Genomic DNA, 14,941 nt, shown 5'->3' on the forward strand with positions numbered 1-14,941 from the left:
ATTTGTAATTGCTTCCTTAGCTAGACCCGTTCCCTCCTGTCTGTCTTTTAGGCATATGATTCTGTGAGTTGCTACTGTATGTTTTGTTTTATGTGCTTTTAATGTTTGCTTGTATGTTGTTTGAAACTCTGTATTGCTGCTATCTTGGCCAGGGCTCCCTGGAAAAAGAGATCTTGTAATCTCAATGGGACTCACCTGGTTAAATAAAGGTTTAATAATAATAATAATAATAATAAATGTTTTACTTAGTACCTCTGCAGAACATACATGGCATAACATAGTAAATGTTGGCCACAATCAAATTGGTTGCTGCTAATATAAACCTTCCTTGAAGTGATGGGTAGTAGAGGTTAACTGCTGAGTAATACCAGAGGTGCTTTTAAGTAATTTAGTTGTAATTACTTGTTAGTTTACCTGGAAAATATATAGTTGCCGAAATATGAATTCCACATAAGCCCATTGAATTCCGTATCCAACTTGGTCAAAATGCTTTATTGTCAGATTCATGATAATCATTTTACTGTAACACAACAGTTTTTCCGTATATATACAACTTATCGACAAGTTAAACCTATACACAAAATTAGAGTATTATACAAGTACGAATCTCATTGACATCTAAGACTGTTGTGATGAAAAGCAACTAGAGCTGCCATCCTTTGTTTGGTTCAACATGTGTGGCAAACCAGTTGAAGTGTCCAATTATGTGATTCACATTGCAGCCTGTCAAACAAAAACAAAAACAAAAACAAAAAGCAGAGCAAGCCAAAGTGACGTGTCTATGTGTTTCTAAGTGGTGGCATTTCTAACCTTGTGGAAAATCCTGATTTGTGATAGAAAACAACAGCTGATAGCAGGAGTAATTTATATAAAACACGTACATATGGGACTTAGGTAAAATGATATGTGATTTGTCTGAGTGTGTTACGTCAAATAACGTCATCACCGACAGCGATCAGTGAAATCAATTAAAAAGAGTGCTCAACAGGTGCTAGACTGAGCCAAACAGCCGGTAGATACAGAGAACACACTCTATTTAGGTGCTGCCAGTAAATATACGATATATTGAAGATACAACCAGGTATACCACCCATGGGGTCAAAATGATGACCTGTGAGGAGCATTTTGATACAAGATCATCAGTGACAGCGATGACTTGAGAGATGAACTGAGAAAAAATCTAGAAAATGAGGAGAACACAAACTAAAGAAAATGTATTGCTATTACAGGACACCCTGTGGTAGCCCTGTGACATCACTGAGCCCTTGAAAATGAGGAAATGCAATGAATAACACCACAGTCAGCAAAATTCTACCTAAAAGTTAAAAATGGCAACGACACCATGTTGCTCAATTCTGTTCCCACCAATCATGCTGAATTGTGTCTGTAAGTGTGGATGTGTGTTTGTATGTACATGGTGACCTACAGTATGTGTGTACTTGTCTCTCTGTATATGTACGAGTGTGCGTATTTTCAAATCACCACAGATGTGTATCAGTGTTTAACATCTAAAATCCATGTGTTTCCCCTCTTCTCAACCTTGTGGCTTTCAATTTACATTTTGCAACATCTGCCACTGTCAAACTCCAAGTTGCCATGATCTGCTGTACTAGCATGAGTCTGTAGTTGACAAATATTTTTCCAGTCCATTCTGTCCAGGGATCTATTTCTTGCGGGACCTTCGACCCCAGTGATGTAAGGACGTTTCCTCACTGTGCCATCAGGGGTATTGAGTTTGCAGAAGTCAGTTGAGGGCCGGAGCACTGCTAGGTGGAAGAGTCGGGGTGTCGTCTCTAAACGCATCAGCTTGGAGGTCTACAAAGAAAAAAAAAAACAGTAATGTGTCACTATGCTATGGTTGTCATTTGTCATTTAAAGTGATATTTCAATTTAGGGATCCACTGTCACCACAAACATTCAGTTTTTTCGAGCTCTCAGCATTGAAAATTGTAGAAGAAGAAAAGCTGCTTCTTGAAAAGTGTGATCTGGGACACAGAATGAAGTATAACCTGGATTTACTTTCATTTGTTTGTAGATGTGTCACAATTATGATTTCTACACAAGGTTTTCAAAATGAAGGTGACAAAGATGTGCTGCAAACGGCCCTCTTACCCCCCGTCCCATTATGCCTCCTAAACACTCAGCTTCATTTTGAGTTACACTCAGTTAGAAGTGCTAGTGATGTATCAGAAGGGCGACTCATAGCCGAGGAACCGAGGCGAGAGGGGTCACGAATTGCAGCAGCAGCTCTGGGACGCACTTCCCTCTATCATCGCTTCCTGTCGACATGGCACGTGACGTCTCCAGCCAGCTGTTTCCATAGTTGCGTGTGTTTTCAGTTTTATTGAAGTTATGCAGCGCTGCCCATAGTCCATAAAAAGACTCCTGCGTGCACCGCATCACTGGTGCATTTCACAGATTGAGCAACACGCAACTGTGACGGGGGTACAAGTCACAACGAAAACACATTTTGAAATTTTCTTGCTTCCTTAATGTAATGTATTTCCTGATGAAACAGGATATTGGGCCGGGCCATAACACGGGAAGGGATCATTCGAAAGTGTAAACCAATGGGATAGCAGTCAAGGAGAGAAACACAGATTTATTTGATGTGGCGGAGTGGTGATGAAGTCACCATTAAAGATTTTCCATTTTCCAGGAAGTAAAAGAAATGAGATTTTGATAGGCCTATAAAAATACAATAAAAAAAAATTTTTTTGGCATAAATTGTCAAATAGTCAGATGGTATGATAGTTAGAATGAGCTAAAAAGTCATTTTTCATTTCAGTTTGACTAATTTGGGTGTTTCACCATTCATGAATTCCTATAAAGGTATAAAGTGTCCTAAAAACACTCTACCAAACTAAAAGCATCCAAGCAGAAGAATAGACAAGTTTAAGATGTTTTTAAAAAAGAGTTTTTAAAAGAGTGGAACAGGGAGTACATGTACTGTGTGTAAATGTATTGGTGATAACTCACCGATGAGTGAGGTGTTTTGCTGGTGGTTCAGGATCACTGACGTCTCCTCCTCCTCTTCCTCCTCCTCCTCCTCTCCCCAGTCGGCGATGTTGGCCGGGGGGATGCACTGCTCCAGGAACAGGTCCTCCTCGTCCTCCTCCAGGTCCATGTTCTCCGGAGGCCAGCGCAGCTCTCCGCTCTCCACCTCGCTCAACTCCGTGGGCTCCACCACGATGGAGGGCAGACGCTCCTTCCCGTGTTCGTGGTCCAGGCAGTTGAGGGAGCTCTCCGGGCCCAGGACCACCTCGACTGGGTCAGGGAAGATCTGCAGGGGAAAGGACAGAGAGAGGGAGAGAGAGAGAGAGAGAGAGAGATTAACCAGGTAAATCATACCAGGTTAAGTTCAGTTCATAGCAAAATGCATTAGAGTTGGCAGAATTTGTAAACTTGAATCTGTTTCAACTATTTGAAAGCCAATTATTTATATTTTTCCACTTCTCCTTTTCACTGCCCACACATGTTTGTCACACACACGCATGACATTTGACCCTGGATCTTGGGGTTTATGATGGAAAGCACATTGCAACATTGTTAAAAGCACTCTAAATACACTTTAATATATATAAGTATTTAATTTATGGTTTTTTTTCAAATAGTAAATGGCAAGGACAGACAGCAACTGATAGATAAAGACTGTTAAATCAGAAAACAGAGGTAGAGAAAAAGAAATGTCTGTAGTAAAAATAAAATAGTAAAGTCACATAGGCTGTTAGCATCACAATGCAGCATTGAATACAGTATTGCCACAGTACAGCTTACTGTACATTTACATAAATACAATCAATTCCAACACTGTCAGTGGGGTGTTGAAGGCTGCTCCGCCTAGTAAGCATGCTCTTCCACCAGTCACTCATAGCCATGGGTTTTATCATTCTACTTAAGGCATTCATTTACATTACATTACATTTAGCCACACTGCAAATGGTGAAGGAAAGGGTCCATATCTTAGTGTTTATTGACAGAGTCTGCTATACTGAACCAGATGTTTTCCCTCTATAAATAAACTTGACTTGTGAGTCACACCCTATCTGACAATATCTGCATGATCTTGACACAATAAATGTCATGTAAACAAGCAGGTTAAAATTAATGTTAATAATTATCTGCAAACACCACTTGACAGGTCTGTTTACAGCACACTGATGGAACCTACCTGGAATGGCAATCTGTTGTCCTTCCTTTGCATCTCTTCGAAGTTTAAATCTTGACCACTCATCTCCTCCATCCCCCTGCGGATGAAACAAAGCAATGTGAGACCAGCACACACACACACACACACACACACACACACACTGCAGATAGACAGGAACACATCTTAGTATTCACATTACTAGAGCATACATTATTATTAATCTACAATAATTTGAACATTATTTGGGAGCATAATCCTTGATTCCTTATACAAGTCAGGCACAAGTTCCCCTCAGCTGACTGTTTAAAAGTAGATTGGCTTTTAGGTTTGATGGGTTGATTGTTCTTAAAGCAACCGGTAGGTCTACTGAAGAGGGATGTTTTGGGGCACAGGCAAATGTTCAGTGTTTACCACAGATAAAAATTAGAAATTAGAAGGCACTTCGTAGTTTTGGCTGGAGTTTCTGAAATTCCCATGTCTCTCTGGTCGTTTGCCTCTCTAAACGTTCATTTGCCTTCTAAAATGCTCAACTCCCTCTCTCAACCACAAACACCACTTCTAGACCACTTCTGCCACATCAGGCTATAGGCTACAATAAATGGCAGAAAGTTTCTGTGATTGACAGCTTACTAGATGCTATATGGTTCTAGATAATCAAAGGAAAATTGTCTCTGGTCTACCACTACTCACAAGGCCTTGTAAACTGTCTCTGTCTCTATCTTTCTCTGTCAGTCTGTCAGTCTGTCTGTCTGTCCGTTGTGGCAGACAGATAGACATTCAGCACCAAAGGCGTACATTCTATGTTAATGCATGAAATCACATCATCCGGTTTTCTCTGAAACATCATTGCCCCCTCATGTATCTGTAGATGAATTAGTACCACTGTCTCCCATGTCAAACAGTTGCCAGGCTTTTGATTGGTCAGAGACTGACAGTACTGCATGTCATTGGTCAGAGCTGGTCTGAGTATGTGAATTATGCGACTCTCTGTGTGTGTATGTGTGTGTGTGTGTGTGTGTGTGTGTGTGTGTGTGTGTGTGTGTGTGTGACAAACACATAGATATTGAGCTGAGTCCCAGATTAGAGTAGAACTCAAATAGGGTTTGATCATATCAAAATGGATTATGTCCTTTGGCCCTCATATTTTTTTTCTGACAGGGAGATTGGCAGAATAAATGCAGTGTTTTGGCTCTGCCATCTCTTAAAAAGGGATGTGAGCCATGTCATCTCTTAGCCACTATCTGCAGAGCAAACCCTCACGTCAGCAAAGTGCTATCCACCATGTCTGGTGTGAAACACACCTAAGCCAACTGTGACTCTTAACCACCATTATGCTGAGTAACACTTCAAGTTCATGCTATTAATAGTCATTTGTTTCAGTTACATGTATGTGCCTCCATCTGTTTATGGTGTCCAGAAAAGCCAATGGAGGATTAAGGCGGACAGAAGATCTGTCTGAATCCTCTCTTTCTCCCTCTCTCTTTCTCTCCATTTCTCTTGTCCTCACTGTCTCTTTATCTCTCTCTATAAATAACACTTCTGGTTTGTTGTCATTCAGAGGCATGGTGTAACGAGACAATCTTTTAAAAGTTTGCTTACTTTCTAATGAAAGAGACAGCTCATCTTTATTCTCAGAAAACTGTTTTTAGACACAGAGGCTTGGGGATTTTTTAGAATTTTCCAACAGCAGCGTTAACTGTTGCATCAATCTAAAAAAACCTTGAGCGTGTCTGTAAACTCTTACTGGTAAAATGTAAGGAAATAAGAAATTATGAATAGACTGAATGATGAAGGGGAGGAGAAAAGATAAAACCGCTTTTTAAGGCTTTAGACAGCAGAGATGTGGATTGTGCAAAAGGTCAAGGTCAGCTCAATATTAGAAAGGTGGTCTTAATATTTTGTACCTTTGCTGCATGTTTCTTAGGAAAATGAATTTATACCCTGTGCAAACCCATATGGAGAAAATACATTTCACATATACTTCAGAATATGTTTAATTTTATTAAAAATATACAAAGTTGGCCAAGAGTACATGCAGAGGACATTCATTGGACAATGGACATGTATGTGTTATAAAAATATAAAAAATATAAAAAATATAAAAAACATATCTTGAATTAATATGTATACAGATACATTTTTACAATACAAGTTTTGCATATTATGAAGCATTTCTCAAAACCTACACTGAAGTATATGTGAAATGTAAGATTTAGCAGTCCGGGAAAACCCATACTTCAATCTTTTTACAGTTCCTTCTTTTTTTGTTTGCATGTTGGTTCATACCCCCCTCTGTCAACAGCAGAAGCCGCCTGCAGGGCGCTGTAATAGTCTGCTCCAAGATCTCCAGAGCCACTTTGAGAAGCCAATCCACATTCAGTAAGCTGCAGGTCAAGAAGGAGGCCTACAGTATGTTTAAGGACAGACGTCAGGCCCTACACTCCGAGTGTGAACTGCTTAGGTCACCGGCTGCAGTATCAGGTCCACAACTCGGGCCGGCTTTGTGCCTGAGGCCATGTGGCTTGTGAACAGGGCAATTACAGAGAAACCTGGTCTGATTTTAAAAATAATGTAGCATTTCTGTGATGACTGTGGTCCTCACAACAGGCTTTTAGTTTCTTAAAATACATTGTGTAACACCTGAGAAGGTCACCACATAGTACAGCTTTGTAGTTTCAACAAATGCATCTAGCCTTTTCCTGATGCCCAGGTGCTCACACTCTCTCTCTCTCTCTCTCTCTCTCTCTCTCTCTCTGTATTTCTGTCTTGTTTGCCTGTTTGCTGTCTGATGCCCTATGTTTGCCTTTAAACCAATTACATGCCATGGGGATTACTGGAATAGAATAGAATTGAATAGAATTGAATTGAATTGAAATGAATTGAATCAAATTGAATTGAATTGAGGTTACAGGTCTTAGGCTCAGTATTTCTGCCAGCACACTTGAGTTCATTGTCCAATCTCACAAATGAAGAAATACTAAACCAGTTTGCAGAGCCATCAGAACGAGGACGTCCTGTTCTCGCCTAAATGGGATCAGCTTTGGGAGGAGGCTATCATTTTTGACCCACTTGTGAATGTGTGTAGCCCTACAATTCAATTTCTGATATTATGCTGTTCACAACTGTGTCAAGCTAAGCTTTAGGTTTGTGTGCCACCTGTGATGGAAACTTTCAGCAGCTATTATGACAAGCTAGCTTAACGGCGGTGTAATCCCTCTCATACACACTCCTTCTAAACACCTGCACGTTTCATCCCAACCTACAATCAGTCTAGTCTCTATTTGTATAGCACATTTTGTATGGCACTTTTTTGCACATAAAATGCTATTCAAAGTTCTACCTATTTAACAATAAAACAGAAGTCATTCATAAAATAATGAATTTTAAAGATGTGGGAAAAAAAACTGATTGACAAATTAGAAATTTAAAAAGTTCCAGACAAAAAAGTTTAAAAGAACACTATGAAAACTAATAAAATTAAAAACTTACAAACACCGAATCAGAGTTTTTCACTTTGTGTCACAAAAATTGCCTTCATCAATTATCTACAGACAAAAAAAGCAATTCAGATTTCACATTTCTATAGTGAACAGAAATAAAATGAACACTGAAATATGCATCCAAATTGAGGTGCCTCCTAGTTCTAAAGCAAGGCCTGCGGTCACACTAGACAGCTAACATTAGTGGGATTAAGGACAGGAAACTGGGTTATGGCCCTGCTCCACTATGGCCATCGGCCGTCAGCCATTGCCATCGGCCGTCAGCTATCGAAAGAATGATTCCTTAAAAACACTGAAAGATGCTCCACTGAGCGCGTTGCGCTCACGTGTGCATTCGTGTTGCATCCGATGGCTGCGTCCTAGCTAAAAAATCTCTGAGGTTAAATTCTCGATGGCTGACGCGCGCGTTCTCCCTCATTGAAATAAAGAGAAATAAAGTTGATATTGGTTGTTTTCTGGTGTATCCATTCACAGCGTCACGCGCCCCGTGGAACAGGGAGAACGTCAGATTGACGCAACGCTGATGGCGACACAACACGTCGCTGGTAGTGGAGCTCAAGACTTGACAAGGCGTAGCGGCCAGAGCGAACATATTAGATCACAGATAACAAACCAGATAGCAAACTAACTGAACAGCATTTCCTTCATTGTTTCCATCACGGAAACACTTCCTGCTATCTGTTGTCTGACTTAAAAGAAACATCTATCCACTCCACTCTTAGGGTGGTGACACAAAAGGCAACATAAATGAGCAACAGACCCGCAGTAACAGGCAACAAAGTATGACATGGGGTCAAAAATGTATTCAAATGCCTCCCTGCCGCAAGATGTTCCTATGCAATTAAAGCAACAATGCTGAGGAAACTCCTTGGGCACTATTGCCCATTACAGTTGCCCAGAAAGTTGTCCTGTTTATTGTTGCAATTACATACACTTCTCTGGCATCATCAGAGCACTTCTGAGGGCTACAGCTGTAAGCTGTCATTGCTAATATCATGATGATTTAGCCTTACATATACCCAGGTTAAGCTCAAACACAACTGCTAACCTGTGACTCAGTATACAGAACTGAAGTTGATGACCTGCAGTGACCAGACTGTACCATCACAACGCTGTAACGCAACACACACACACATATGCATGCATGCACATACCCACATATGTGTATGGAACAGAGTTGGAGAGGTTTATTAAACTCACTTCTCTGTTCGAAATACTATCCACCCACATTAAGAGTGTTCTTTCAATTTTGTTCAGTCAGATGGGGCATTTTGTCGACTTGTAGAGGGATTCATCCTGAAAAAAAGCTATAGTCCTTGCTGGTGTGAATGACACCCACACACACACACACACACCAGCAGCCTCTTACCCCTCAGTTGCGGTCAGGCAGATGATGTCCTCTTCATCCTGGCACAGCTCCACGATGGTGAAGCTGGGTTCCTCCACAGCGGGTACAGATGGCACAAGAGGGGGTGCGGGAGGAGGGGTGCAGCTCCCACAGCATTCCCCCTCCGCAGAGCCCTCGCAGAGGCTATTGGCCTCCAGGGCGAAGCCTGGGTTGGGGGGTCCTAAAACCCTCTGGGGTCCAGGGAGTCAGCGGAGGATCAGGAGGCGGAGGTGTGCCTTGTGTCACCGGTTAATTAGAACAGGACGACACCTCTCTCTCTGTGCGGTCCAGGTTAGAGGACATAAAAGAATATGTCTGCCAGCCCACAGCCTACAGGCTCTCCCTGGTCTCCTGTATCCAACTTCCTTCCTCCTGTCTCTGTCACTATCCCTCCCTCTCCCCCCACCTCCCTCCACCCCATAGCCAGGCTTTGGAGAGGAGCAAGGATTAGCGTCTCTTTCGATTACGGAGGCTGGCCGGGTGACGTCAGCCGGGCTTGACTGCCCCCTCTGATGAGCTGGCACTCTGGGTCGCTGGTGCATCTGTGAAGGCACAGAGAGACGGCCCATGGCCCACTGTTGGAGGCTGAACTGACTCAGGAGGAGCACAAATGCTCACTCACACATGGTCAAGGAGAGGTTTTGCCCTCCTTCCTTCTCCCCTGTCCCGTCTGTTTATGCACCACTGTTCTCTCTCTCTCTCTCTCTCTCTCTCTCTCTCTCTATCTCTATCGCTCTCTCTCTCTCTCTCTCTCTCCTTCCAACTGCGTGGATTTAGATTTGGACGATTCAGGGAATTAGCCCGGGGATCAAGGGCTCAGGGGTGGGGTGGAGAGATATATATATAACAGGCAGCAACTATTGCTAAACAAACAGCGCGCTGGTAACAGCAGTGTGTAATCCCTACTGTAGGCTAAACCATATGTGGCACAAGGTATGGTAGGAGCCAACACAGCATGTAGGATCATGTGTATTGCTTCTGCAGAGGTTTGGATATAGGCTACTGAATGCACAAAACATTAGGAGTACCTTCCTAATATTCCTAATGTCTAAAGTTTAAATTGTATGTTTTTCTCCAATTAATGTCCCACGGGTAGATTTCCAATTCAATCTTTGTGTGCATCCACCCATCCCAGGTGCCCCACGTTATTAGGGACACTCCCACTCTGCCTGTCAATTACCTGCAACAAAACACAACCAGGAAGCACACAGAGTGGGAAGGCTGTCACACATTCCCAACAAAAATGAATGAAAGGCATATGGTAGACTATGCATTTACAATGCGCATCTCAATCTGCTGAAGGCCTGTGCAACTGAATCAAGTCCTAATGTGCATATACTTATCCACATCTTATCAGTGCCACCAGTCTGCTGCTATGTGTAAACTGCCCCTCAGTATCCAACTACTATGGAGATCAGAATTTATAATTTAAATTGTTGTAGTGTTGTAGTTTCTTCATAGGAAATATGAATATATAAAATATTAGGGACATCTTCCTGGATTCACCTCATCAGTGTACCTTATGAAAAGAGTAAGTGTCTCATGTTTTGTACATTCAGTGCATTTACCCAAGCATTGAGAAGTAAAATATAAAGGTGTACGTTTGCAACATCTATGTGTCCTGATGAAGACACTAAACCTATACTTGTTCACTCATTCAGTCACTCTGGATAGGAGTCCCAATGAAATTACTAAAATGTAATGAAGACATTAGACCTGTCTGTTTTTTCTTTTCTTTTCTTGCCTATAATCTATCTTATTAGACAAGAAGAACTTTATTGATGGCCAAGGGGAAATGAGTCATGGTAAAGGAAGAAAGGAGAACGGAATGATGTTTGGTGTTTATGGAATGCTTGGAAAATGTTTCTTCATTCACTACAAATGTACATCTTCATGGTTTAAATGCTTTGCAAAAGCTTTCAAGTTTCATCAAAGGGCTGCAATCTGTAAACCAGAAAAACCTTGTGTGTCTGTGTCTCCGCCGGTCTGTCTAGTGGTCAAAAATTCAGAGCATCTACTCTTGTGCAAGGCAGCAGCAGGTAAGGAGCTCTTCGCTATCTAACTTTTAGATTTGTTTGAGTCACATATAGCTATCAGTAACGGCACTCAGACCAAGATCAAAGGTGTTTGCAAATAATTCCAAGAGCTTGTCTTGGAGTACCAAAATGGGGGGTTTTACTTCATCTGAGAAATTCAGATAGTAAGAGATAAATTGTCAGGCACAAAACTGTAATGTACGTTAAATGACTTTCAAATAATTCTCTGCGATTGTCAAACTATCTGGTACTTATTGTATTGTGTGGCAAATCTCACCCATCTACTCATAAGTAGGCTAAAAAAGTATTTGCAAATACTATTTGAATCAAGTCTGAAAGGATTTTTAAAATTTGAGACATGTTAAACTTTTTATCTTATAGAAAGGTTTTGCTATATACACAACAGGCTATATTACAGAAAATACTGTACTGTACTGCCATCTACATGTTGTACCCCATTTGATTATCTTTTCAACAGAAGTGTATCAGGCCATCATCTGAAATTCTTGTCATGGGGTGTGAGTGGAGTCGTGGTGGTAGCACTCGTAAAGCTGGTAAAAAGCATTTTCAACATCACTATGTGTAAAATCTCATAAGTATTCAATTCCATTCATCTTTATTGTCATTCCAGCAGTACAAACAGTACAAAACAGTGTAACAAGACAACATAGTACAACAATGCAGTGGTAGGTAAACAGCAGTACTGTACTGAAGTACTGAAGTAATCAGAATTGGGAATTCAAGTTTTAACACTAACAGTGGTAATAAAAGTGACTGATGCTGAAGTCATTCAGTTATTTCAGCATTGATGGGATTACAGTATTTGGGCATTAAATGAATACACAGAGTTTAGGGGGATTGGCCTGTTGGTCAGTTTACCCAGTAAGAGAAGAGAACAAAAGACACACAAATCATCCATGTGTCCCCGGTACATTGTTCGCTCTGGGGCTTCATGCTAACACTTTAGCATACACTAAAGTATGGTAGGTTCATGAATTTTAAAAATGAAATATCATTAACTCTATTAAGGCGACGTAGCCACAGTTTAGTTTTGCAACCATTTCAGATGAAAAATCATGCAGCTATTCATCCACTGCACAGGGATTTTTAGCAGTCTCATCCCTTCCCATTGTCCACTTCCTATGGACACAAAACAAGTCTCACAGGGACAGAGATGTTTCCACAGTAATAGTACCTTCAAAACAGTTCACTATTTCTGTATCATATTGATGTAAATTTTATCAATTTCCTACACAAAACTGCCAGACTTAGCCACATATCAAGTAAACCTACTTAGCTTTACAGCTCCTACATGTTCCCATTTTCTCACATTTGATATAATGCTAGTCGCCTGCAATCCCTCAACATACTGTATGCTAAAGTGTTAGCATGGTGCATCAGAGTGAATGATCTACTAGGGACACATGCATGATTTTGGTGTCTATGTTCTATGTAATGGGTAAGTTGATCAAGTCAAATGGTGAAGCAGGCTGACATGTTATTGCTGGTTAGAGCAGGTAATGTTCAGTAACATTCACCAGGTTTACATGGATGTACTGTTTTTTCCAGCATTTCAAAAATCCATTATTCACCTCATTTGTTGCAGCTAATAGACATACAGCAGGTTTGCTGTCACAACCAGAAAATCTCATAATCTTACGCTAATCATCAACAGAACCTGTTCCAGTCAATCCGGAGCCAAAGAGTGGTGATCCTGACATTCCTAGGCCAAGTAAGTCTATGTGATTATGCATGGAAAATAATTAACACATGGAGAACAAATCTATGTATATATTCTAATGGCTAATCTCCTTTGTTGCAGCCGCTACAGACAGAGTAATTGCCTTCACAGCAAAACTGAACATCGCTGACAGCTCCCCATATCACTCTGGAGTCCTGAGGTTCGGCAGTGTGCTGGTCAATGAGGGAGGGGCCTACAGTCCTGACACTGGCATCTTCACCTGCCCTTTAGATGGCTTTTATCACTTCACTGTGCACATGTCTGTGTATGGAAGGGCTCAGTGTGCCATATTTAAGAATGGCAAGACTGTAGCCTCAGTGTATCATACTAGTGTGCCAGATAATTGCAGTCAAGTAGCCAGTACCAGCAGTGTGGTCCAGCTCTCTGAAAAAGACGAGGTCTGGGTTAATTTATGGGGTCATGGTCGACATGACATCATCGCAACAGAAGATAATGATACTGTCTTTGTTGGGTTTTATTTAGGGTAATGGTATTAGTGTATTTCTATTTAAAATGTCCTTGGCAGGGCTTTTCCTTATACCTCGATGGGCCTTATGCCTTTTCTATTCATTACTATAATTACTAATATTGAGTTAAGTTTGTTTTAGTTGAATAATTCTTTGTGGCTATGTATCAATAATTTACTGTTTAGCTGATCTTTTACCTGTCTCTTTCTGTAATCCACTAGATGCCAATAATGTGTATTTATAATGAAATATTTATAATGTAATAAAATTGTGTCCAAATATACCTACTTTTTGGTTATGTTTTTATTTGTTTATTTATTTATTTATTTATTTATTCCAGCTTTCAATTCCGAGGGGGAGCTGCATGTGCATATTCTGTTTTCAGATGTTTTCAGTAAGAATTCAACTTTTACAAGGAGTGCGGTAGCAGGCAGTGCAAATCAATTACCTCATGATCCAATGCTCTTATCCATCTTATCCTATCATATCTCTTATCCTGCTACTTGTTGTGCTAGGATCATATATGATTTGTACCAGGACGCTAATCAAATTTAATTTCAAATCATAAAAATTCAAATCAATTCAAATCAAATTATAAACAGTTTGGTTGCTATAACATCAACTAGCAAGCCAAGGAGCCTAACATTACTGCGTTCTTCATTGAAGAGACTAGCAGTTGATCAACTAGGGCGCCAGAGAGGAGAGATCACATTCAAATAAACTGATAATTAATAAGATCTATGTCATTGTAATGGATGCTTGGTGGGACTGAACAGAAACAGTACTTGATTGTGAAATGTGATGCTGGTCAGTTTCTGATACAGTAGTTTCTACACTCATCATGTCTCTTCCCAGATGTGGTCAAGGAGGCAGTGTTCTTCCAGTCTCACAGTATGGTTGAGGTAATGATCATTTATAATGAACTACATGATAAATAACCATTAGTAAATCTCTTTTACAACATCTCCATGATCTGCAGCATATCTTCTATATCCAGACCTTCAGAGCTGTGTAATTGTTTGTACTGCTAGAAGATAATTAAGCCCAGTTTCATAAAAAAATACAAATACTGTATTGACATCTACTGGAGTATTATTTGTGCCACCAGTCTGCTTCTACATGTATATTGCCCCTCAGCTGATGCTATGGCTGTTCAGAATGGAGCAGTGTTGATAATTTAAATAGCGATGATGCTAGGTCGACCGCAAAGAAAAAACTATCAAAGAAAAATGGAGTTCTCACCACACATCAAAATAAATATTGAGAGAAAGAGAGCTTGGTCAAGAACAGTGGCTCTAGATCGGTCTTAGATCACATTCTCTCACAAAAAAACATAGAAAATAACTAAATCAGGGAAAATCAAATACAGTCCTATATCCATTTTATGAATCCCTACACTATACATACCTCTGCAAATAGCAACTCTGTTATTAGTGCGCTGACGAGAATTTAAAGAATCTTGACATATAGGACAAGAGTGTTTCACCAGTTTGACAATGTAGACAGCAATCTTTTTAGTTTCACATAGTTACTCAAATGCCTGTATTTGAATTTTAAAAACACAATTACATTGAATCATTCAATCATCGTCATTTGTCATTTGATATGTACAGTCTATCATCATGTTTCTTGTATTGTCCCTTTGCACTATATGTGAGGC

The 14,941-nt window shown here is 40.4% G+C and overlaps 1 protein-coding gene across 1 annotated transcript; it reads right to left on the minus strand.

Annotated features, from left to right (window-relative positions):
- Positions 1–483: 483 nt before the first annotated feature.
- Positions 484–9,606, minus strand: lbhl (LBH regulator of WNT signaling pathway, like). The gene is made up of 5 exons (XM_078284255.1): positions 9,505–9,606; positions 9,020–9,228; positions 4,172–4,247; positions 2,980–3,283; positions 484–1,815 (listed from the first exon to the last, which is right to left on the minus strand). The coding sequence occupies exons 1-5, from the start codon at positions 9,604–9,606 to the stop codon at positions 1,745–1,747; spliced, it is 762 nt and encodes a 253-aa protein (XP_078140381.1). The 3' UTR covers positions 484–1,744.
- Between the last annotated feature and the right edge of the window lie 5,335 nt (positions 9,607–14,941).

The sequence above is a fragment of the Centroberyx gerrardi genome, chromosome 6 (genome assembly GCF_048128805.1).
Source record: "Centroberyx gerrardi isolate f3 chromosome 6, fCenGer3.hap1.cur.20231027, whole genome shotgun sequence".
Lineage (NCBI taxonomy): Eukaryota > Metazoa > Chordata > Actinopteri > Beryciformes > Berycidae > Centroberyx > Centroberyx gerrardi.